The 22,559-nt window shown below is 47.7% G+C and overlaps 7 protein-coding genes across 7 annotated transcripts; 3 read left to right on the plus strand and 4 right to left on the minus strand.

Annotated features, from left to right (window-relative positions):
* Nucleotides 1–31: 31 nt before the first annotated feature.
* Nucleotides 32–940, minus strand: BKA55DRAFT_739534 (uncharacterized protein; the record flags this gene model as incomplete). The annotated part of the gene is made up of 4 exons (XM_046201422.1): nucleotides 32–61; nucleotides 114–337; nucleotides 395–753; nucleotides 813–940. The coding sequence occupies 4 exons, from the start codon at nucleotides 938–940 to the stop codon at nucleotides 32–34; spliced, it is 741 nt and encodes a 246-aa protein (XP_046048160.1).
* Nucleotides 941–1,369: 429 nt separating this feature from the next.
* BKA55DRAFT_540830 (Alpha/Beta hydrolase protein) lies at nucleotides 1,370–3,185 on the plus strand (the record flags this gene model as incomplete). Its single annotated transcript, XM_046190302.1, has 3 exons — nucleotides 1,370–1,663; nucleotides 1,723–1,846; nucleotides 1,903–3,185. The coding sequence occupies 3 exons, from the start codon at nucleotides 1,370–1,372 to the stop codon at nucleotides 3,183–3,185; spliced, it is 1,701 nt and encodes a 566-aa protein (XP_046048161.1).
* Nucleotides 3,186–5,042: 1,857 nt separating this feature from the next.
* BKA55DRAFT_540831 (uncharacterized protein) lies at nucleotides 5,043–7,183 on the minus strand (the record flags this gene model as incomplete). Its single annotated transcript, XM_046190303.1, has 6 exons — nucleotides 5,043–5,213; nucleotides 5,274–5,504; nucleotides 5,538–6,254; nucleotides 6,307–6,493; nucleotides 6,635–7,056; nucleotides 7,115–7,183. 6 exons carry the CDS (start codon nucleotides 7,181–7,183, stop codon nucleotides 5,043–5,045), a joined length of 1,797 nt encoding a protein of 598 aa, XP_046048162.1.
* Nucleotides 7,184–9,668: 2,485 nt separating this feature from the next.
* On the plus strand, nucleotides 9,669–12,476 carry BKA55DRAFT_572334 (glycosyl hydrolase family 3 N terminal domain-containing protein). Its single transcript, XM_046193139.1, has 3 exons — nucleotides 9,669–9,911; nucleotides 9,975–10,290; nucleotides 10,380–12,476. Exons 1-3 carry the CDS (start codon nucleotides 9,800–9,802, stop codon nucleotides 12,376–12,378), a joined length of 2,427 nt encoding a protein of 808 aa, XP_046048163.1. The 5' UTR covers nucleotides 9,669–9,799; the 3' UTR covers nucleotides 12,379–12,476.
* An 840-nt stretch (nucleotides 12,477–13,316) lies between these two features.
* BKA55DRAFT_595171 (uncharacterized protein) lies at nucleotides 13,317–15,067 on the plus strand (the record flags this gene model as incomplete). The annotated part of the gene is made up of 5 exons (XM_046195759.1): nucleotides 13,317–13,323; nucleotides 13,927–13,982; nucleotides 14,358–14,546; nucleotides 14,627–14,847; nucleotides 14,902–15,067. 5 exons carry the CDS (start codon nucleotides 13,317–13,319, stop codon nucleotides 15,065–15,067), a joined length of 639 nt encoding a protein of 212 aa, XP_046048164.1.
* A 1,320-nt stretch (nucleotides 15,068–16,387) lies between these two features.
* BKA55DRAFT_69160 (uncharacterized protein) lies at nucleotides 16,388–17,021 on the minus strand. The gene is made up of 4 exons (XM_046199659.1): nucleotides 16,821–17,021; nucleotides 16,741–16,767; nucleotides 16,628–16,687; nucleotides 16,388–16,568 (listed from the first exon to the last, which is right to left on the minus strand). Exons 1-4 carry the CDS (start codon nucleotides 16,941–16,943, stop codon nucleotides 16,515–16,517), a joined length of 264 nt encoding a protein of 87 aa, XP_046048165.1. The 5' UTR covers nucleotides 16,944–17,021; the 3' UTR covers nucleotides 16,388–16,514.
* A 2,092-nt stretch (nucleotides 17,022–19,113) lies between these two features.
* BKA55DRAFT_515047 (uncharacterized protein) lies at nucleotides 19,114–20,421 on the minus strand (the record flags this gene model as incomplete). The annotated part of the gene is made up of 3 exons (XM_046188000.1): nucleotides 19,114–20,017; nucleotides 20,071–20,130; nucleotides 20,180–20,421. The coding sequence occupies 3 exons, from the start codon at nucleotides 20,419–20,421 to the stop codon at nucleotides 19,114–19,116; spliced, it is 1,206 nt and encodes a 401-aa protein (XP_046048166.1).
* Nucleotides 20,422–22,559: the final 2,138 nt, after the last annotated feature.

The following is a 22,559-nucleotide window of genomic DNA, read 5'->3' on the forward strand; positions in this document are numbered from 1 at the left end:
CAGTTGAAGTTCAACAGCATATGAAGGACTCTTATAAACGGAGATGACGAGCAGGGTCAAACTGTGAGGAATTAGCATGTGCTATAAGACTTGGAGGGCTTTTCAAAGCATACCTTGATATCCTTATCCTGATCAAACACCAGCGCGCGTTGGCCAAACGCAATCCAAGTATTCTCAAGATTGATCTGTGAAGCATACGCTTCCTCAAAATGGCTTTGCGCTTTTCTCAAGTCCTGCACACCTTCTTTACCACCAAGATGGATTGAAAAGACAAGATCAAAAACAGGTCGTCCAGGGACACTTCCGAAGTGGGCACTCGCATCGAAGGGAAGGTCCGCTGGGGTGTTGGTTACAAGAGCACGAACTTGGCTTGCGGCGAATTGTTACAGATTACTGGCGAATCCAGACACCAAACCGTCGACGCCGCCGTTTTTCGTAGTTATGAAATACATGGCTACCGGCGAACTCACAGGAGAGTCGAAATCTTCAGACAAAACGCCCTCTTGAAGTGGGACGAGTGTTTCCTGGACTGTGACAGGCAATGACGCACCAAAATCCGAGAATTTGGCACCATCCGGCCCTACCTTTTCTTTAACCCAGGGTGACTTGAAGACGCGATCGATGTGATCCGCTGATTCAAAGTAAAGCTCGGTAATGTCGTCAGAAAAGGCCCACGCGGGATTGGCGTTCGGCCCGCGGCTTGGATCTTGCTGATGGTACGCTGCATCTTCAATATGAATTTGAAAGTACTTTCTACGCCAGGAAACATAAGCATGCTGTTCCATGGTACATCGGAAATGAAGTGGACCTACGAAGGATTCTCTGCTGGGGATGGGCCTGTACTAATCCTGCCATGGACTTGGAAGTGATAGTCGAAAAATTCTTGTCTGGTTAGACCTGGGCTGCGGCGAACGGCCACGATCTGCTTGATGTAAGGCATGGCTTTAAGTGATATCACTGACATGTGTAAAATAATGTGTGGTGAGACCAGGAATCTAGGAAGTACGAAGGCACAGGTAATGGACAGTAAATAAGTGGATTACGATTTATACCACCACTATATTCTCTATACGCAGCGAACATCATGAGGTATACGGATTTTTAGAATAGCCTGCTGATCCGAGCCCTCGGTTTGTCGGTTTGATTTCTAATGATGATGGGTTCGATGTTGGAGCGGGGTCAACCGCGGGTCTTCCGCGTGAGGGCGAAAGCGGAGCTTCCGAGCCAAGTGCCGAGTCTAATGCCACTTCCCCAGAGTAAGTAGCATAATTGCGAATTACTTTAAACATTGCTATATCTTCAATTTCAATCTTATCTATTATCTATCAAATCTCATCACTTTCCCATCCAAAATCTTCATCGTTTCATCATGGCCACAAAATATCAGAGAACATCAACCGACGTTGACGGTTACACTCGTATCAAACACGAATTCATTCCAATGCGCGATGGTGTCAAGTTATGCGCCGATCTTTTTCTTCCCTTTTCTTCCTCCAAATATGGCGAAAAAGTCCCAGTGCTTTGCAGTATGGGACCATACGGCAAGGATATCCATGCCTCCACGTTTGGGCTACCCAAAACTCCCATCTACGCCGAAATGTACAAGAAAATCAAGCCACTTGGACCAGATGCATGCTTTGAGCAAGCCGAACCACTCATCTGGGTAAGTCTGACCTATAAGAGTATTGCTATCCTATACTAATATCAGCCTCGGACATATAGTGCAAAGAATATGGATACGCCCTTCTCCGAGTCGATACGCGCGGCATTGGCGGTAGTGAAGGGAAACTGGATCCTTTTGGCTTAGAAAGGTCGAACCAGATCAAAGCCGACGCTGAAGGCCAGGGTAAGTCATCAACTGTCTTGATTATAAACGCCACAATAAGCTCATCGCATCTCAAGATCTCTATGATGTGGTTGAATGGGCTGCTGCTCAAAGCTGGTCATCTGGTAAAGTAGCATTCACTGGCATCAGCTACCTCGGCATGGTAGGCTATTGGGCAGCCATGCAAAAGCCACCACATCTGACTTGTGTCATATCGTATGAATCGGCCTGTAGCATTTATCAAGCCACTCGCCGTGGAGGCATCTACAGCGATAACTTCCAGTCTCATTGGTACCACAACATTGTCTTGCCCCAGCAAAGCGGAGCGCAAGATGGGTCGCGCACTGCAAAGGAGCTCGAGGCCAACCGGGTAGATTTTCCCCGCATGCTGACGACGGACGAGTATCCTGATCAAGGTTGTTTTGAATTCTTGGAGAAGGCTCGCGTGCTGTCTGATATTGATGTGCCATTTTATATTGCGGGTAACTGGACCGACCCAGAACTTCATCTTCCGGGCAACATTCGAGCTTTCAACGGGATTTCTTCAGAGTACAAGTGGCTCGAGATGCATACTGGAAATCACTTAGGTGCATACTATGAGCCAGAGCATATCGCATTACAGAGAAAGTTTCTGGATTACTTTCTTTTTGATAAGCAGGATAATGGAATGCTCGAAGTTCCCCGGATTCGACTGCTTCAACACCACGGGACCAAGACTTTATACCGTCAAGACGAGGCTGCTTTCCCAACCCCAGATGCGCAAGATACGTCTTTCTATCTGACGACCCAGAAGAAACTCTCGTTGAGTTATCCTGAAGGAGAAAAGCAACCATTCTCTTACCGAGGCTATCGGGAAAACCTATCCTTTACACTTGAATCATCTTTTGATGAGTCGTTCGAGATACTCGGATCTCCATACCTCGAGCTTGAAGTTATTACCAAGGCAGAGGATTTAGATCTTTTCATCTACCTTCGGGCGATCGATGAGAATGGCAACACTTTCATATTGGAGGGCAATCACGGTGAGCCTATGGATAATTTTGCCAGAGGCTACTTCCGTCTGTCTCATCGCGACGAAGTTGCCAAAGACTTTGATACACGAAAAGTCATCACCCAGCCACCAACTCCCAAATCTGAAGTCGTTCCGGGTCAGGTGTATAGAGTCGTGGTACCTATTTATCCGGCAGCATTTCTCTTTGACAAGGGCCAAACGCTTTCGCTTGAGATTGGCTCGGTTGACACCCCGAGCACGATCCCGCCTATGCGTCATGAAGGGGGTGATAGGGTTGCGGAGAGGTTTGAAGGAGAGAATGTCATCTTTTCTCATGGACGATTGGTGTTGCCACGCGTCAGACGTTAGGTGAGTGGCTAGATTATGGCGTGTATAAATCACACATTTTAGAGATATATACCAATTATTGAATGAAGCGAGAAGATCATGCTCCTTTTTCGCCTCCGATCTCATCCTAACCGTAATGCGCACCTGTACTGAAGTCTCTAGACGCGCACCTTGTTGCTTTTCTCTTCCGCTGACTACTGAAAGTATGGTCCTTAGTGTCAGGCACATAGGATAACGAAGGCTGACTTTCGAGATGCTGAAGCACAAAGTCGTGAATCATGATACCAAGAGGGTACAGCATACATGGGCACTTTCGTTCGTTCGTTCGTTCGTTCGTTCCGTTTAAAACGTTTATGCATGTTAAATCGTTTAACCGTTTAAGGGCATCCTAAAACCGTTTGAACGGTTAAACGATTTTCTAGCCCTGTCCTGGTAACAGGTCATTGATCGTGCGATTAGAAAGAAGGACAAAATCCAGTCCTTCATGTCTGATCACGAAGAGGCCATCGGAGACAATCGGCTATTAGTTGGAGATTGGGAGTTGCTAGGCAAAGCACATACGTTTCTTCAGCCATTTGCTTCAGCAGCATTGTATGCAGAGGGAGATGAGTCGTCTATCTCACAATCGTTGATGCTGATGGATATGTTGTTACTCCATTACGAAGAACAACAGGTACCCTTCAATCTATCCACATCAAGTCGATTACTAACATTGTATCAGAAGATATATCAGTCGGATGAACACTCCGACGAACGGATGGTTCGAGCCATCGATATGGGATGGTTTATCCTCTCTAAATACTACCGCCTAACTGACGAGGTTCCCGTATACGCCGCCGCTCTCCTCCTTGATCCCCGTAAACGCATCGCGTATATCAAGCAGAACTGGCCAAAGGAATGGCATGAAGATACTATTGCCTCGGCCACAGCATTCTGGCAAAAGGAATTTAATTACGAGCAACCCAGCGACCATCCCTCCACCCCCACGTCGATGCCACCACCGCTAGCAAAGAAGCTAAATCAACTCGCGATACTATCAAAGAAGCTGGAGGTTAGGACTATTAACGCGAGTGTTAGGGATGATTTCACTAGCTTCATCAACGTTGATGCAACAGATATCCCTCCGGATTGTACGCCTTTGGAGTGGTGGTGTCAACCACAGCAGAGAAAGCAGTATCCGAAACTTAACCGCACGGCTATTTGCATTCTTTCTATCCTAGCAGAGTCATCGGAGCCGGAGAGGACGTTTTCTGGGGCAAGAAGAACATGTTCATGGGATAGATTACGAGCCACATGCAAAACCGTCGAGATGATTGAATGTACGGGCAATTGTTTGCGTCAAGGACTCATACGGCCTCTGCATGAGAATGAGATGGGTCTAATCGGAATCCCACGGCCGGAGGGTGACTCTCAGGACGTTGACGATGACAGTGGGCACTACTTTGACTGGTATTAGAGCAGGCGCGGTGGATATTTCTCACCGTCATAAATCGTTCATTCGTTCGTTTAAATCGTTTATTCGTTCGTTTAACCGTTTGCAATATTTTTGAACCGTTCAAACGTTTGAGGAAATATTCGGCCGTTTAAACGGTTTGCCCATGTATGGGGTACAGCAAAGATACGTGACGGGGATGATACAAAATGATGATAGAGGGAGTTGTATTGGCCGACCCACAAAAGCCTTTCCCCCTCCAATGCATTTCAAATCTCTCAGGCGTCGTCCTCGATATACCGGTATGGTGTAGGAAGAGTGGTTCACATACTTGGATGGTTCACATGCTTATCATGTACGTTATATCTATTAAACTGGACCTTTTAAGACACTGGTGACATTTGCTCCCACTGAAGCCAGATTGACAGGTCTAGTCCCTTCATCCCTCAAACGGCTTTGCAGAGCTTTCCATCGGGTTGCTCAAACCATGACTCACTACCCACACAGCGCATACACCATTGTAGCGAATCTGGATCATACTTCTCTTTGATAGACCGAAGCCGCTTGTAGTTTTTGCCAAAGAAAGATTTCTGCCAGTCTGGCTCATAGGGATCCGCCTGTCAGATATGAAGTTATGAGCGATTGAACCAATGCAGTCCAGGAGTTATGCTACGTACCTCGTTCATATAGGCGCCACCATTAGGTTCAAGTCTGCGCAGGGCAGCTCCCTTGACATTGGTCATGTCATCAACTGCACGCTCGGCCTGTTGATATGGCATATTATCCTTCCAACCGCTAGAGACAGCCATGTGAACAACAGTATCTCGCCATACTGGATTCAACGCGCTGTTAACCTTGACAGAGCTAATCGCCATGCTGCCTGAAATGCTGGGGTTGGAGAAGCCATTCTGGATGGACATTAGTGACGCTCAATAACTGACAGAAAGAAGGGGGGGTGAGGGTTTCCATACTTGAGGCCCCTCGGCACTAGGCCCGATAATTTCCAAAGTTTGAGCCAGCGCATCAACATCCTTGGTAAGAGCCTTGGCGGACAACAGTCTCGACGTCGTTGCTCCGCCCCCAGTAGCGGCTGAAGACCCAAGGTCAGGGAACTTCTTGTACACACTGATCCAAGATGGCGCCCATATGATATTCGAGGTAAACTCTGTCGTCTCATTTGCAGCCTCAAGGTGCGAGATGAACGGCTGAATTAGTCTCTCTGCTGTCCCGTTCGGCTTGTTGTACAGAAAGAAAAGCCCATAGAAAGTGAGGTTCTCATAGGAGGGCGGTCCACCCAGGACATAGTTCCCTTGGAAGCCTCCTTTCTTCAATTCGGGAAGGTATGCGTGCAGTTCGGCAACGAATCGGTACCAGCAGGCCGTGCAACTCGTATTTTTGGTCGACACGTCAATCGTCCAAACAGTTGCCTGTGGCATAGGATAGGCCTGGATCGTCGCCTCAACGATAACTCCGAAGGTTCCTCCACCACCACCTCGGATAGCCCAGAATAGATCCGAGTGTTGATGTTCGTTAGCCGTCACGAGATCTCCCGAAGGGGTCACGATTGATGCCTCGAGGATATTGTCGGCACCTTGGCCAAACTCGCTTGTGAGCCAGCCGTGACCACCAGCAGTGGCCCATCCCATAAAGCCGACATTCTAATTGTGTTAGTGCCGGGTCCAGTAAAACGGCTGCCTTGCTGCCTCATACCTGATTTGTTCCACCGACTACGGCTGCGCCCTCAGTGGCTGCAGCATCGAAAAGATCAATATCTTGCATTCCGGCACCAATAGTCGCGGCCATTTGGGGCTTCGAATGCTTGCAGGGCTTGGAGTCTCGACAGGTTGGGACCCATTTCTTGTCGAGTTTGAAGCCACGAAGGTGATGCGTCCATACACTGGCCGACAAGTTAACAACATACATGAAAACTAGGTCGAAGTGTTTTACTTACGATAAACTGCCGAAGGCGGTGCTCCTATTTTATTATCCCTCGTCAGCCGCATGATGTGTCGTCCCCAGGGTGGAGCTCACCACTTACCTGCCTGCACCATTATGACCTGTATTCTTCACGTTGAGGCGAATGTTGTGTTTGTGCACGAACCTAACGGCTGCTTGGACATGCGACGCTTCTGTGGCATTGACCACGTAAGGTGGATAGCGACCGATTGTACATCCCCGACTTCCAGCTAAAGTATCGCCGGTCAAGCTTGTGCCATTCGAGTAGATGGCATTGCAGCTGTTGTTCGCCCACTGTGGTGAATGAATACTAGCGGGATTGTTTGAGTGAAAGCCGTTTAAGGCCCAGTTGGCTTGAACAATTTCACATTGGGTTTCGTCGTAGTTGGTATCCGACTTGTAGCAGACTGAGGCAGGCAGTACCGTCTTGATAAGACGACCCGAGATGGTGCTATTCAATGTGTCCCACTCGGATTCGGCAGGCCAGCATGAGTCTCCAGGAACCTAAAGCTGTTTAGCAAACCCCTGGGCAGCAAATTTTGTGATATAAAGTCCAGCATACGCATTTGCACTTTAATGCCGCCGAGGCTTGGATGAGAAGGCCGATGTGTGCTAGTGAAAAGAGCCGCATCCTTGATGTGATAGATAGTGTTGGCAAAAAGACGAGGATAAAATCAGCAAGATGCATTGCACGACGTTCCGAGAGGGAAATATATATAAACGTAGACAATGAATGATCATCATGTCTCCAAGTGTCAGGTTTCGTACATGATGTGGGACCGTCGATCATATTGTCGACTAAGAATACGCGTACTTGCTATTTCGGTGTGGCAACTGGAGAACCTTACCTTCAACCGCGTCATAAGGCGTCGCAGCGCTCCAGAGCATTGGCATACCCAACCCTACGCCACAATTCTATTGTGCATCGAAACGGGGTTGGCGTCATTTTGATTCCTGTACATGTGGCTGAGTGTTTTGGTCCAGTCTTAGGGTTCCAGTTATTATTTTCTTCAACCTGCTATTCATTTTCTTGAAACGGTAACGCTGTTTGGGAACGATTGATGGGATAATTGACTGTTGACTCGGAGCATCATGCGAGTTGACCTATGAATGCAGTTACTGCGCAATGGAAGGGCGAAAAAAAGGGGGATAATTTGAAGCGATTCGAATAGAGAGATTGGCAGGTCTAACATTGAATCAGTTCCTGGTCATCACGGATAACCTGTTTATGCATTGACTTGATCTCGTACCCTTCCATCGGAACGTTGTCACGAATGAGGGTTTCTGGGAGCTTGTGTCATGTATTAGTCGTCGAAACAAGTCTCGCCACAGCCCTCCGAAAAAATCACATGAAACTCACATTCTGGGGATCAACTGGCGCCGGACTTAGAAAGTCTTGAGGTAACATTGCCCAAGAATCAGGTTCATTCCACGTTTTCCTTCTCTCTTGATTCATGCGACCAGTTGAAACGCAGCGAGTCTACATCCGCACGACGTAGGATACCTCTGCATGGGCACAATCTTGCGATGCTAATAAATTACAAACATAGTAGTAGGTTAGCCAAGTATCACAGGGAGACTCCATACCTTGTTACAGGAAAAATTGAACTGAAATCATCCTTGGCTACTTCTGACACGGCTTCTCCGTGACCCAACCTCGTATACTACTACGCAGTACGATGGCATACGCGTATTTGTAGCGGATACCCTGCCACTGGATCTGATACGTGTATAGCGCTCCATTATATTGTATACCAGTGTTCCTAACCGCTTTGGCGAATAACTAAGTGGGTCAAAGCGCTTCGGCGTGACTAGCGTGCTTCCCGCTATGGGACATCAAGAAGCGGGGTTGGTTGAGTAAACGGGATTAGAATTGTTGAACGGATCGCGTGCGCCTTGATGTCCTTAATTGTATGTGTATTGTCCGAACTCCATCCCCGCCTTCCTCGGAGAGGGGTCTGCTTATTATGCTTTCCTGAATGGGTCTAGGGTTGCCGACAGCTGACTATTAGGTCACATGATACCCCGTGCGGCCATCCTACTGTTCAACAAGAATACTCCATAAACGTCCTGCGAAATATCTGGTGCTCTCGTGACAAAGAAAAAAGTTATTAAACCAAGATATTCCCACTGATGTGCCATATGAAATCCTACATGCGACTGCAAGTTTATCGACATAGCTACTAGGTTGTCGATGCACGATACTACATACATCGACCGATGTTCGCACAAAAAAATCAACAAAAAAAAAGAATTAAAGGAAAAAAAGAAAAAAAGAAACAAGTCTTGAGGGATTGCCTTGGGGACTGTCAAAAAAGCACGCTAATTTACATGGGCATTACAGTACAGTGGGGGGCAATAAGTTTGAATACCAGGCGTGTATCTTTTAAGCTGCTAGCTTCTTTAGGAATATTACCACGTGCATATTAGCTTTTACACGCTGATTTAAAGTATACTGATTGGCCTTCCTAAACCTTATACCAGAATGAGAAATATAGTAATCTTTAGAAAGGCTAGACAGGATGTGCCAGTACATCAAAAGGTATTCAAACTTCTTGCCCCCACTGTACATGCGTTCCCAGGCCGTGCGTTTTATGCAAGTCAACTGGGGCTACAGGCGCAAGGATGATATCTTGTTAGCGCACTGAGGACAGAAGAGTCGGCCCAAGTTCTACAGATATGGGCCCACATAACACAGACAAGAAACGGACCGATAGCACATTTAAGTAGTACAGAGTTTGCGGGGTAGAACTAAAGGGACTAGGCAAACACGGGGCCCCGGCTTTGCAGGGCTTGAGATGGTCCGGGGCAGGACCGGTGGGTTGTTTCCATGATCATGCTCTCCGAACTCTATGAACTGAGTATCTCACATTCTCCCAACCCTTGGCCCGTTTTTGTATAGGTTTCACTGCCACATGTGAAAGTCTCTTCGTTCAGATGTCCTCAAGGAAATAAGTAGACCTGGTCCGCGCCTCGTTCCAGATCTCTTATAGCTACGCAGTGTCCGATGACGTGACTGTCTGGCCAAACAAAACCCAACTGTGGCTAATAATGCATGGGATCATATTATCGGGCCGTCTCAATCAGAACTACCCGAGGCCTAGACCGGATTGAGTGTCTATGATAAATTGTACAGAAAAAACTCTTGTCCCTCTCGGCCCCAAAATTACTATATATTGATGTATGAATCGTCTCGACACAGCTTCTCTACACAGCAGCAGCTATTGATACTCGCCAATCCATCATTATGGGTGCCAAAAGCTTGTTTATTCTTCTTTTAGGCCACCAATGCTTAACCAGTGGCTTTGTTGGCCTGGATCCCAAGGCTCCCAAGAGTCAATATATCCCGAAAGTTCAAGGTACGGTTCCTCAACAACAACAAAACTGCATCATGGGCGTCTGCTAAGACTTCAATGAACTAGACTGGGACAAAGCTGCGGCTAAGGCTGCTGAGCTTGTAGCTAAGCTCAATATCACTGAGAAGGCTGACACAGTTACGGGAAGTCTATCAGATGGTTCAGGCACTGGCTGTGTGGGCAGAATCCGCCCGGTTGAGAGAGTGGGATTCCACGGAATATGCCTTCTGGATGGACCCAACGCAGTCAATCGGGCAGACCTTGTCAGCATCTTTCCGTCTGGAATATCCGCAGCGGCGAGTTGGGATCGCCAGGCGCTTTTAGAGCGTGGTATTGCCCTCGCTGAAGAGTTCAAGGCCAAAGGAGGACACGTGATTCTTGGGTACATATTGATTTTCTTTGAGTCCCAACCTACTCTTGATGAGCTTGGAAACCTATTTCTCATAACACGAGGTGCTGACACTGAAAAAGGCCCACCACTGGTCCCCTTGGACGTCACCCCCTTGGAGGTAGGAACTGGGAAGGGTTCTCTCCTGACCCGTTCCTATCTGGTGAAGCCATCAAATACACTGTCATGGGTCACCAGTCCGTTGGTGTGCAGACGTCATCGAAGCATTTCGTGGCCAATGAGCAAGAAACCCAGAGGTCCGACACAGTTCAAGATGATGGCTCCATTGTTCATGGTATCTCATCGAACATAGACGATCGCACTCTGCATGAGCTCTATCTGTGGCCATTTGCGGATGCTCTGAAAGTTGGAACAACCTCGATTATGTGCAGCTACAACCGCTTGAACGGTACTTATGCTTGCGAACACCCGCGACTGCTCAACGAGATTCTACGCAAAGAGCTCGGGTTCCGCGGCTATGTCGTTTCTGACTGGTTCGCGACCCATTCGACAAGCGTGGCTGCCAACGCTGGCCTCGACGTGGAGCAGCCGGGAGACTTGCCTCCGGGAGTCACCGTTTCACACGGCGGTGGCGGCTACTATGGATCTAGCCTGGTGGAGGCGGTGCAAGCTGGTAATATCACTGAGGAGCGTCTTGACGAGATGGTTACCAATCTCTTGACCCCGTACTTCCTTCTCGGTCAAGACAGCGAGGACTATCCCACAGTGGACCCAAGCATGCGTTTCCTTCTCACCCTCAGCAACTCCGGATGGACTTCAAAGTTTCTCCAAGGACTCGGTCCATCTATTGCGGGTCGTGATGTCCGAGGTGACCATCACAAGTTGATTCGCAAGCATGGCGCTTCCGCGTCTGTTCTTCTCAAGAACAAGAATGAGTTTCTTCCCCTCGAGCTCGCAAAGACGAGAAATATTGGTGTCTTTGGAAATGCTGCTATTGACCCTACCGAGGGCTTGTTCTATACAGAGACAAGCGATCCGTTATATGGGCCCGAGTATGGCCCAATCACGGTTGGGGGTGGCGCAGGCTCCGGTCGAAACTCGTACCTGGTGTCTCCCCTTCAGGCAATCCGATCCCACGCCAGCAAGACAAACGCCATTGTACAGCACCTTGCCTCCCATGACTTGATATCTAAGAACGATTTCCGGTCTATCTACCCTGTTCCGGACGTCTGCGTCGTCTTCCTCAAATCTTGGGCAGCCGAGACTCATGACAGGCTATCATTCGAACTGGATTGGAACTCGACCGCCGTCGTCAGGAACGTTGCTAACTTTTGCGGCGCCAACAAGACGGTTGTTGTCACGAACTCGGCTGGTGTCAACACCCTGCCTTGGGCCAATAATGACAATGTAACAGCAATTCTTGCTACACATTTCCCAGGCCAGGAGATTGGAAACTCTATCATCGATGTCCTCTGGGGTCAGATTGAGCCAAGCGGAAGGCTACCTTACACTATCCCCAAAACCGAGGAAGACTATGATTTCCCTGTTGTCAATATTACCGATGCCGAAGGTAACCCATCGCGAGACTCATCAAGGTGGCAAGCCGACTTTACCGAAAAACAACTGATCGACTATCGGCACTTTGATGCGAAGGGTATCGAGCCTCTTTATGAGTTCGGATTTGGGTTGGGCTATACGACCTTTGAGCTGGACCGTCGGGCCATGGCCTCCAAGTTTACGAAGAAGGCCATTTCAGAGCTCCCCAATGCCCTGGCTAAGATTGAACCAGGCGGCAACACTGATCTCTGGACAGAGCTGATCCGAGTTTCGACCAAAGTCAAGAACACTGGAGCCCGAAAGGGTAGTACCGTGGTGCAGCTGTACCTCTCATTCCCCGAAGGCGTCGAGGATGCGCCAGTCAGAGTTCTCAGGGGATTTGAGAAGGTCGAGTTGAGCTCCAAGAAGTCCAAGAAGATCGAATTTGCACTTAAGCGGCGTGATGTGAGCTACTGGGACGTTGCGGCGCAGCAGTGGAGGATCCCTAAGGGCGAGTTCAAGTTATCTGTTGGGTTTAGTTCTCGAGACCTTGTCGCGGAGACAACGACCAATGTCCTCGGATAGTCTAACTATCCTCTGCAGTATATAGTGTACCTCTCTACTACATAGATAACAGCTTAAGATGACAGTTTTGATGGCCACTTATATCTGCCACATTGTATCACTAAGGCTGCTCCTACACACGGGCTATGTGACCCACAGGATGAACGAAGACCAAACTTAGATGTAACGGATCGCCAGGAGAACATCGCCACAGCTGACGCATACGACTATATCCAAGGAAGGATAAACAGACTAACTTCAGTCATTCATTTAGATGGAAGTCAAGAGCTTCAACACAGCCCAAATCCCCTGTTGAGTATGACGAAGTCTATAAGTGTATGTTGAAAGTGAAGTTGACAATTGTAACTGCCACGCCTGTCATAATTGCACCAACAAAAACAAAGGATTACCTGGGGCGAAAAGAATCTCCAACCCTAATTACACCGAGGGAGATATTCAAAACGCCCTCAACAATGTCACAGACAGCATTCTTTGCCGTACAGCCGCAGCGCGACATGGCGTTCTAGAGTCAACCCTCATAGGCCGCGTTTCTGGCCGGCAAAGTCGCCAGAAGGGTCAGAATATAAGTAAAATCCCTCAGAGTGGTAGGAGAAGCACTTTGTTTCATGGGCCATAGCCCAGGACGAGTTGGGCTTCCCGCCGGGGCACGCCCAGGTCATCGCCTTCGCTGGCCGGATCGCCCTGATGAACAGCAACAATGAGTCCATTGGGGCGCATTGGATGGAGGCTTTTTTACTCCAAAATCCCTAGGCTAAGACTCTAAGAGGTCAGAAACTTGATTTTTTTACGTTTCGACAATGCAACGACTGAGAACATCAAGGTTTTCTTCGATCATCTTACCGTCCCGGCAGTGCAAGAGATTAAGCCAGAGAACTTGCGAAATTAATAGATGGGGAGGTGGCTGCTGATGCCGTAGGAACCGGTACTTCGGATGATCCATGGCCGGTTACACAACTAAGTGTCGCGCTGAGCCGTTCTTTCAGACTTGCGTTTGGAATAGAGACAAATATCCCGACGTGGCGCTATGCAGCTATTCTAATCTCACGCCGGCACTTGCAGCAAGCCAAATTTAAGCGAGACTTCATTAAGGCAGTTTCATGGGCTTGGATCGACGAAATGGCAGCCCACTCGATTAAGTTGGCCGGGTTAATATACGCACAAGGGCTACAAGAAGCACCCGGGCATATCGCTGGCGCAAAGACTGAATATCGCCGAGTCAGCCGTGACTGGCATGCGCGGCTCGGTTTTGGGAGGATTTCGGAATTCTGCTACTTGGCATCCTTGAGAAAGCCGTAAATGAGGATTAATGTAAGTTAGGAAGAGTATTACCAAAATGAAGCTCTATCGCCAAAGCTCTACAGGCCATCAGTTTTGTTACGCTCAGCTCGAACTGTCGATGTGGAACAAAAAGGTTTTGGGAAGGTAACAATGCCGCGTAGTGTCTAACAGAGTTTAGAGAGCGAAGTTGAACCTTTGTTTTCTTAGAATCATTCGCACTGGAGTACTTTACATACGATTCGGAACTCCGGGCTCTGGTAACGATGGCAGTTCCTCTCTTCATCTTTGCCGCTACCGTATGCCGCTTTGTCGCTGATCGCAGGTGTGTGAGTCCCGACGAACAACTAAACGATGTCCTGCACAACGTTGAGACTTAGTTATAAATGATTGCATAACGCAAAAGTTTGGAATACGGCTCTCGAGACAATTTTCGTACCGTATATGCTCAACAAGAGTTGCCAAGTATTCGCAGTAGAGAGTTCTTTATACGCGTAATGCTCGCCTCAGACACTTGACACAAATACGCGTAAAGAATGTTGGCCGCGTCACACCTAAAATTACACAGTATTCTATTTGCCGATCCGAAAATCTTGATATTTAAAAATTTGTTTCAACTCTAATTCTACGCTTTTTTTTTTCTCTGCAAAGTTCCACTCCTTATTTTACCCTTCATTCTTTTTATACACTGCCGACTTACAAAGCTTCACACCGAGATGATGCCAATAAGAGACTTTTTCCAGAGCCGCTTCTTCGAGCAACAGTGGAAGAACAAAGTATCCATAGCCCAAATCAGCATGATTACTATTGCTTTCTGTTTGGGCATCGCCAAGCTAGCCACAAAACCGGGACACATACCAACGAACAGATCCGACATTATGGTCATCACAATGGTCAGTCAACGAAACAACAGAGCCAGATCCCATATTGCGGCTGAGTCACAACCTTGTGGCCATTACTCACATGTGGACAGAGCATCAAGTCATATGTGTTTCTTGCCTATGAGTTTGCAACCCAGAAGATGGACAAGTTCAGGAGATTCGGAAGCCATAAAGCCAACGCGGTCCTCAACACAGTCGACATAGTGTTTTGGATGGTAGTAATGGGTTTAGCATTCACCGTTGTCAGCCAGATATGCGTTGGCGTAAATTGCGGGATTGGCATTCTGGTGGGACTGGCAGCATTGTTGGTTGCGTATGTCATCTTTCATATTATATTCACGGAGAAGATGACTGACATACTCTCTAGATTCGTTAACTTCTGGGCTGCTGTCATTGCCTGGAAAGACCACAGATACTTCAAGAGCTATGGCGTGCGACGTGGTCAGAGTGCTCCACAGATAAAGCGCACTTACACTTCCAGCAACGGGCTTCACCATCACCAAAGATATCACAGTCGAGGGCAGAACCACTGAATGATGCAAGACGATTGAAGAACCTTCTGCCAATCTTTTTTTTTTTTTTTTTTTTTTTTTTGGGTATACAATGACCTCAAAATGCGAGTCATTGTTGGAAAGTCCGGGAATCCCCCTTCCCTTCAGGATTCAGACTAATAGTCTGAAAGTCCTAGAATTAGAGCTCAAAGTCCGAGATGAGATTATCTAGAGACATAAGCCCAAGAAGAACTCTTATCTCAATAATTAACAATTAAGTTTCACAAAAATATTTTTTCACCTAACGTTAGTACTACTACGCAATATAAATACTACTTCTTACCCATGACCAACCCGGCATAATGATAATCTAGGTCCGTCAGTCGATCGAGATGGAGAAATTGACTGTCCATGATGTTGATGACAGCGATCGGAACTTAATAGTAGGTCGAAGGTTTTCAGCACAAAAGTGCCCGGCATAAGAGGGCAATATCTATCGGATATACTATTTACGTTGGGGAATGGAAAGAAAAAGGGTTACTAATCTGGATATAGAGATACATAGCAATCTACTATTATTATCATTGCTCAATGTCAGTGAAGGGTCTCACGTAGCTGGCAAAGTCCAACGGAACAAGGCCCTGTGCTGCTAATAGTGGCCCATTAGAAACAAAAGCATGGTTGTGTTGTGACAATAGCCAAAGTGGTGCCCGGGAGTCAGCCTAGATCCAATGTCTCCGCCACGGCCATAGCATGCACGGTGCCGGGAAGGCCCTGGCAGTTGGCGTTGTGGAGATCTATTGGTATCCTTAGCGCAAACCTTGTGAGGGCAAACCATGCATTTGGAGGATGGGATTGAAGGGTGAGGGGAAATGTCCCCTGACTGCATCTAGCAGTTGCGGCCTTTTCTAATTTGGCTCAATTTCAAGGGCAATGAACCTCAGATTTATTCCTTATCAGCCAACTTTGCAAGCTCAATCCTGACAGAGCAGCAATCTCGTAACGCAGGACTCTCCCCGTTATTTAGTCTCGGATTAGATAGTAGGTAACGTTCCAAGTCGTCAGCGCGTTGCGTTGGACCTTAAGTAAAGGTTGCATGGAAGCCTCGGATACACCATGGGCTGGTAGGCACTGGGTGGTTGATTGTTGGCGTATGAAGTCAGTAAAATTGGGCCATTGAATCGGCAGAACATACGATTGAACTGGCCTGTTATGTATATATTCGATTATGATTAAGTTCAATTGACGTTAAGATTCACTCCGTTCAATACATTAAGCTACGCCTAGTGGTTTCCCCCTTTGCCGCTGGCCCTCCACTGCCACGTTATTATGTTGGACGTAGGCCTCCTAACCACTGTCTCGCATCGATGTTTGTTGATATTACGATCGAATGAATAAGTTTGGAGAATCTCGTTCCGCTATCTGTCCCTCACATCCTCGCTCGAGACTCTGGGCATCAGCTCCTTGTACACTGGAATTACTGTCAGTATCACGCGTTAGAGAACACATTCTCACAGCTACTCACGCATTCGACATAGCAATTCTGTAAATAGATCAGCAAGGTCTCATAGCACGTTGAATACTCGATTTAATCATGCTCACATTATACCAATTGGCCTTAATCCAGCCATCACATTCCTCAGTATTTCGACAAGTTTGGCCCTATCAAGCCGTTAATAATCCAAAGCCTCAAGAGGACGACGTATGAGACTTACGTTACCGCATGCCCCTAGATTGCAATACTATTTTCATGGTTAGTCTGTAGTAACACGTTATACTCTCTTTTTGAACTTACGTCCGTATTTGGACGGCAATTTTGACCGGGAGCAACAACTCCTCCATCAGGACGACAAGCATTCTGTCTGCGGCACTGTGCGTTGACCGAAAGAGCAAATAAAAAAAGCACGAGACCCTTCATTTTCGCGATTGGATGGCTTTGAGACTAGGAGGGTGCAAAATGTTGTTCTAGGTTAGCTAGGTAGGTCTTAAACACTACTGTACAACAGAACAGCAGAATAACAGAGGACTTTATAACTTTCCCCACCCCTGCCAGACTCAGTCAGTAATCGAGAGGAGGCTTCCAATAGGTCCTCCAGCACAATGCAATAAAACTTTGTCTTGTACGCACGGTTCAACCAGCGACCCCGGACTAGCTAGCGTGTCCTCTCCAACATCCCTACACCACTATCCCAGTGCCTATGCGGCCCCTCTTCACCAGTGTAAGCCTTTTCACTGCTGGAAATAGAAATATCCCTTGCACTAGCTACCCATGTGACACATTCCGGCAAACCTTATATAGCCGGCGTTGCCGACTTGCCTAAGGATATTTCATAAAGATGGAAAAGCTATTTAGACCCTCTTGTACTCTAATCTTATCCCTTTGAGTGCCACAGCCCTTCAGAGGGGTCACGACAGGGGTATAAGACCAATCAAAATAAATGAAACTAACGGTACTTCTCCCCACATACTAATTTGTATGATGGTAAAAGTCCCAGCAGTTTTGATTGCTACAAAGAGCTACCTCACAGACTTGGCAGCCGTACCAGGTCTGCCTACCCGAGCCTCCTCGGTGCCGGCTTTGTGTATTACCTGTTATCGGCTGCAAAACGAACCTATTTTCAACCTTCCTCTTTTTAAAGGGTCTGGGCTGCCCCTGCCTGAAGCCTTTGCAAGCAAGGCAATCCGAGAATATCCCACTATTGACATGATTGATATCTCTTTGCAGGTGATTTTGCCGTGACTGGGTATCGTTCATGTCCTCCTCTTTCCTTGCCCGAGATCTCTTCCTTGCGCCGCTTTCTTGGCCAAATTTGATGAATAGGGCGTTAGAAATGCACCTCTTCCAGCTCTCGAGGGTCTTGTAAGGCGGCCACCACGGCTGTGAGGTCTTGAGCTGCAAAATGAAGCTATTCGCAAGTGCTACATCAAGAAGGAAGGACCAAAGGAGAGCCTGCCACGGGCCACGGCGAAATCGGTGCTCGTAGCTCGTATAGGACCTTATCTGATCTCCTCGGTCCACGTGATTCATTTCATCGTTATAAGAAGCAGATACAGTCGGTATAGGAATAACCTTTATTGCGGCATCACCAAAGGTCTCCTGTATTGGCTTGGATTGTGCCCCTTTGTCGGCAGGCTTCTTCCTTCTCTTTTGCGTGCGTTGGTCATTGGCACCGCTATATACGGTAGAGAGAAATAACACGAGGCTATTATCCTTCCAAGCGATTTGAGCGACCTAAGAAGGACGAATTAGTAAGAGAAATACATATAAATAAGTCCCCGGGGCGTACGAGGTCATCTATTGTAGGGATTGACTTTACTTCGTTATATTTAAAGACTGAGGCACCTGCCTTCTCCCTCCCTTTTGCAAGCTTAAGCTACTTGGTGATGCCATAGTTGGGGCGGGCTGTGCCTGTAGCTCCGTGACCGGCTTCTCGAAGGCACGGAAGAGATTGGGCGAGGAGAAGAGGTTATCCATAACGACGTGATATGTCTGCTTCGGCAGCATATTAACTAGGTGAATAACGACTCCTGCCGTATTGCTGAGGGCCACAGTCTCCTTAGGCTTTCCCTTTCTCTTCTTCCCCTGTTGCGGCTCTGTAGCCGGCTCCTTCTTCTTTGGCAGCTTGACGATAACAGCGGTATATGGTGATGTCTTCACATGCCGCAGCCACCGAATAAAGAGGCCGTTTTGGGCGATAACCCAGACTTTGAACCCTATGGGCGTAGGCTTATTCTTGAATAAGGTTGTATCCTTGCTCCTGCCTGTAAAAGGGACCATACACTCACCTACAGTGACGTTATTCCCTGGTATATAGAGCTGGGCTGACACCTTCTGTATTAGGTCAGACCACAGTTCAGCAGCTTGGAATGCCTTCGGAAGGTCCTCTTCGTTACCTAGGTCAAGCAAGGTGTAGTCAAAAGTCCGTATATAGCGTGAGATTAACTGGAACCTCCATAGGGGTATGAACTTAATAATTGAACGCAGGGGGGCCTGAAAACCTAGGGAAGGGGGGCTCCAATGGCTTGCAATCGTATTTTCCATATGAATTCCTAGGTAAATCAGCACCCCGAGTCATATATACACTGGTTTAGATATTAGCGCCATTACCCCTGCACTCTTCTAGCTTAGAGCCATCGCAGACAACTACATTGTACAGGCATAGCGTGTTAGGCTCGATTGGGATAAAATCCCCAAAGTCATCCGTCACCTGCTTACCACCATTCTTATCGAAACATTTCGTGGGCTCCACTAGAACTTTCTCCTTTGAGAAGCCATACTTGTTGATGATTGTATCGGCGACGTCAGGCTGTGGGTCCATGTTGCCATCCCCGTCGACCTTGACCAGGACGTATCTGGTATAGACCCCGTTTTCGTCGTTCTGGCACAAGTTTGAAGCCCGCTCAGCGTCTTCGCAAGAATCTTTCTCTGGGTCAACACCGGAGAAACGCGCGATGAAGATCTTTTGGGCCTGGAGAGCCAAACCGATGGAGTAGGTCTTGAACGAGTCAATCATCTTGGCCTGGAGTTCGCTTTGAGTGAAGTTTTGAGCGCTGCCAAGGAACCTGCCACCCTCGAGCTGCTCGTAGATGCCACCAGGGTCAGCAACAGGAGTGTCCAAGACCTTCTTGAGTCCATCAGATACAGCTGCTTGGTAAGCCTGGATGATATCGGCCAGGGATGCAGCCACGTTGCTCCATTGCAGGAATGCATCGGTTGTGGGTGCCTTCACAAGTGAGAGCGTGTAACCGACGTAGCCGGTGAATGAGGCCTGCACTACTCCTGCAATCTTGTCTGCAAATGGAACCACGCCAACTGTGGTGGTGATGGCTCGGACGACATTTTGAAGGGGGGTAACGTTGTCGTCGGGAGTTGGGTAGAGATCAGACACAATTCCTGGCAGGGTTTGACCGATGATGCTGGAAGCGAATTGGATGGCCGTATTGATATTGTTCATATAGTTGTTCCAGTTCTGAACTCCCATCAGTGCATACCTGTGGAAGGATTAGGAACAGATTTCTGCTGAAGGATTGCAGGCGTTACTAACCAGGCAGGCAGCTTGACCGGAACACATGGCTGACCAGCATTGCAAAATTGATCGATACCGCTATTAAGTGTTAGCTTGTAGGAAACTATATTCTACCACACGATCTTACCAGAAAAAGTTGGGTGAGCCAAAGGAATCTGCAAGAGCCTGCACGTTGTTGGTCTCAGCCTGAGTGACATTGGAAGTCCAGTCTGTGAGGAACTGATCGATGTTGAGGGACGTCCAGGTTTCCTGAGTCAAAGGATCAGTGTCGCACGAGTCTGCTCCGGTTCCCGATTGGGGCAGAGGGCTCGCAGAAATATGACAAGCCCAAAGGGCCGTCGAGTAGAGAATAGAGAGAGTCAACTGCATTTTCAAAACACAGGTAAAGAAGCGAATGGATAAAAAGCACGATAGTAATGAATGAAAGTATGAAAAGATTGTTGGTTACTAAAAAAGAGAACGAGGCTGTTGGGTGTCAACTCTTCTAGTCGATCTATATTCTTTAAATGTTTTTATAGCCTTAATTCTTCAAAAAGCATAACGAAATCCAGTAGTGTTACTTTGAATAATCCGGTGGGGTCGTATTGTCTCAGACTGATAGGCGGTTGCAGGGTTGACTTTATTGAGACTTGTGAGACAGACCCTTGATTAAAGTTTACCTAGTTATAGGTGCATTTTATAAATAGGAGAATGCTTAAAAGAGTAGCCAAGAAAGGTTATTCGTGATGGATATTATGATGGACGAATTATAATGCTTTCTCATGTGGGGTTTACTGTATCAGATTATCCCACATTCGGGGTCGCCGGAACTCTATCAATCCCACTTGCCCTATTCATGACCGATTCGTGCCTTGTAAGGTCCTAGCTGTATTATATAAGCGGTAGCCGGGAGTATGAGAATGAGGAACACATGTGGATTCTAGAATGCCGGTAGTAAGACCTGCCAACTTTCAAGTGGAATATAAAAAAATTAAAGTTCTAGTTTCCACGCAACATATGTCTGAACTTTTGGTAATCCTTGTAGCAACAACCTGTTTTCACCCCGCCATAACGGTTATAGCGACATCCAACAAAGCTGATAATTCAGGAAAAGATGTTAAAGGCACATAGCTTTAAGGAGACTGGTGTTAAATCTTTTTGGCTAACCTTTGAAACAATGCCCATGCCCCTGTTGGCTGGATCGTATTCTACTGCATTACGGAAGCGTTAGAACAAGGCTCACTTGCTTTAACCACGTTCATAATCGAGAGTAGAAGCATCGGCCTCTTTGGTGCCTTTGTAGAGGAGAGCTTCGATGATGAGGTCGAGTCTTCTTCTCCTCTTATTGACAAGTTCTAGTGGGGAAACAAATCAATGCCTCCATAGGGATGAAGCGAAGGTTGTTTGATAAGGAGTGGGACGATCCATACCCAGAAGTGCACCTGTCATGCACTTTAACCCTTCTGCGCTCGGCCAATCCGCTTTTTGCAGATCTCTAGTATCACAATTTAAAAGAACAGCAAGACTGATGTTGCAAATGGTTGTTGGTCATTGGCGCCGTTGATCTTGGCGCTTCCGGATCGGTCGATTCGTAACGCTGACGACGACTTCATGCAAGGACAGGCGTACAAGCTGACCAACAATAGTCCTCATGGTCTTTGAATGCATCTTTATCAGACTATCCTGGAAGATGGGACAGCATACATTGCCCGAAAGATTTTAGAGTTACTGCTTGCTTGAGATCAGGGTTGCAATCCACTCCACTGGATCCACAATCCATTCCACGAGACTGGTCGGCTGGTGGATTATGTAATCCATCCATTCCACTCGAAGCGCTCGTGGAGTGGATGGAGTGGATTTGAAGTGGAGTGAGTTAGGGGCTCCCTGCAAAGTTAGGTGTGAGAGCTTAGCTTAGCTCTGGCTGATAGCTACCCTAGAACAAAAAAAACAATGAACTCTCTTGACATCGCAGCACCTTCCTTTGTCATCACACTTTCTTGGCATACAAGTGTTAAGAAAGTGGCCCTGTCTACACCTAAATCCTTAACAAGTGCACAACAAACATTCCAATCTGCGCTTTGCGCAGTCGCAAACCGCGGCGATGGCCTCGTCTACGACGATCCCGCCCGCTGCCTTGGATCCCTTCGATCTGGGGATCCACACTCCCGTCAACCTGAACCGGGGAGCCCGTGCAGCCCTCTTGCAGAACAGTCCGGCAGCCGTCAACGGCACCATTGGTGTTTCACCCGGTCCCAGGCGGATGGCTCAGACACCATCCTCACCACTCAACCCCGCCACCATCGCCGCAGTTACGGAAGGAGCTGAGCGTGCCAGTCCCGCATCCATTTTTGAACAACGACCGATCTCTATCGTTGAATCAGCCAACGATCTCGCGCGAGAATACGTGGAAGAGTACAACATCAAGCTGGGGGTTTTCCAGGCCTTTTGTGCCAAATTTGAAGAAGCGGCCCAGCAATTCGTCACCGGACCGCAACGACGTTTCGCTCAGCAATTTGCCGATGATTTCC

This window comes from Fusarium redolens (genome assembly GCF_020744475.1).
Source record: "Fusarium redolens strain MPI-CAGE-AT-0023 chromosome Unknown BKA55scaffold_10, whole genome shotgun sequence".
Taxonomy (NCBI): Eukaryota; Fungi; Ascomycota; class Sordariomycetes; order Hypocreales; family Nectriaceae; genus Fusarium; species Fusarium redolens.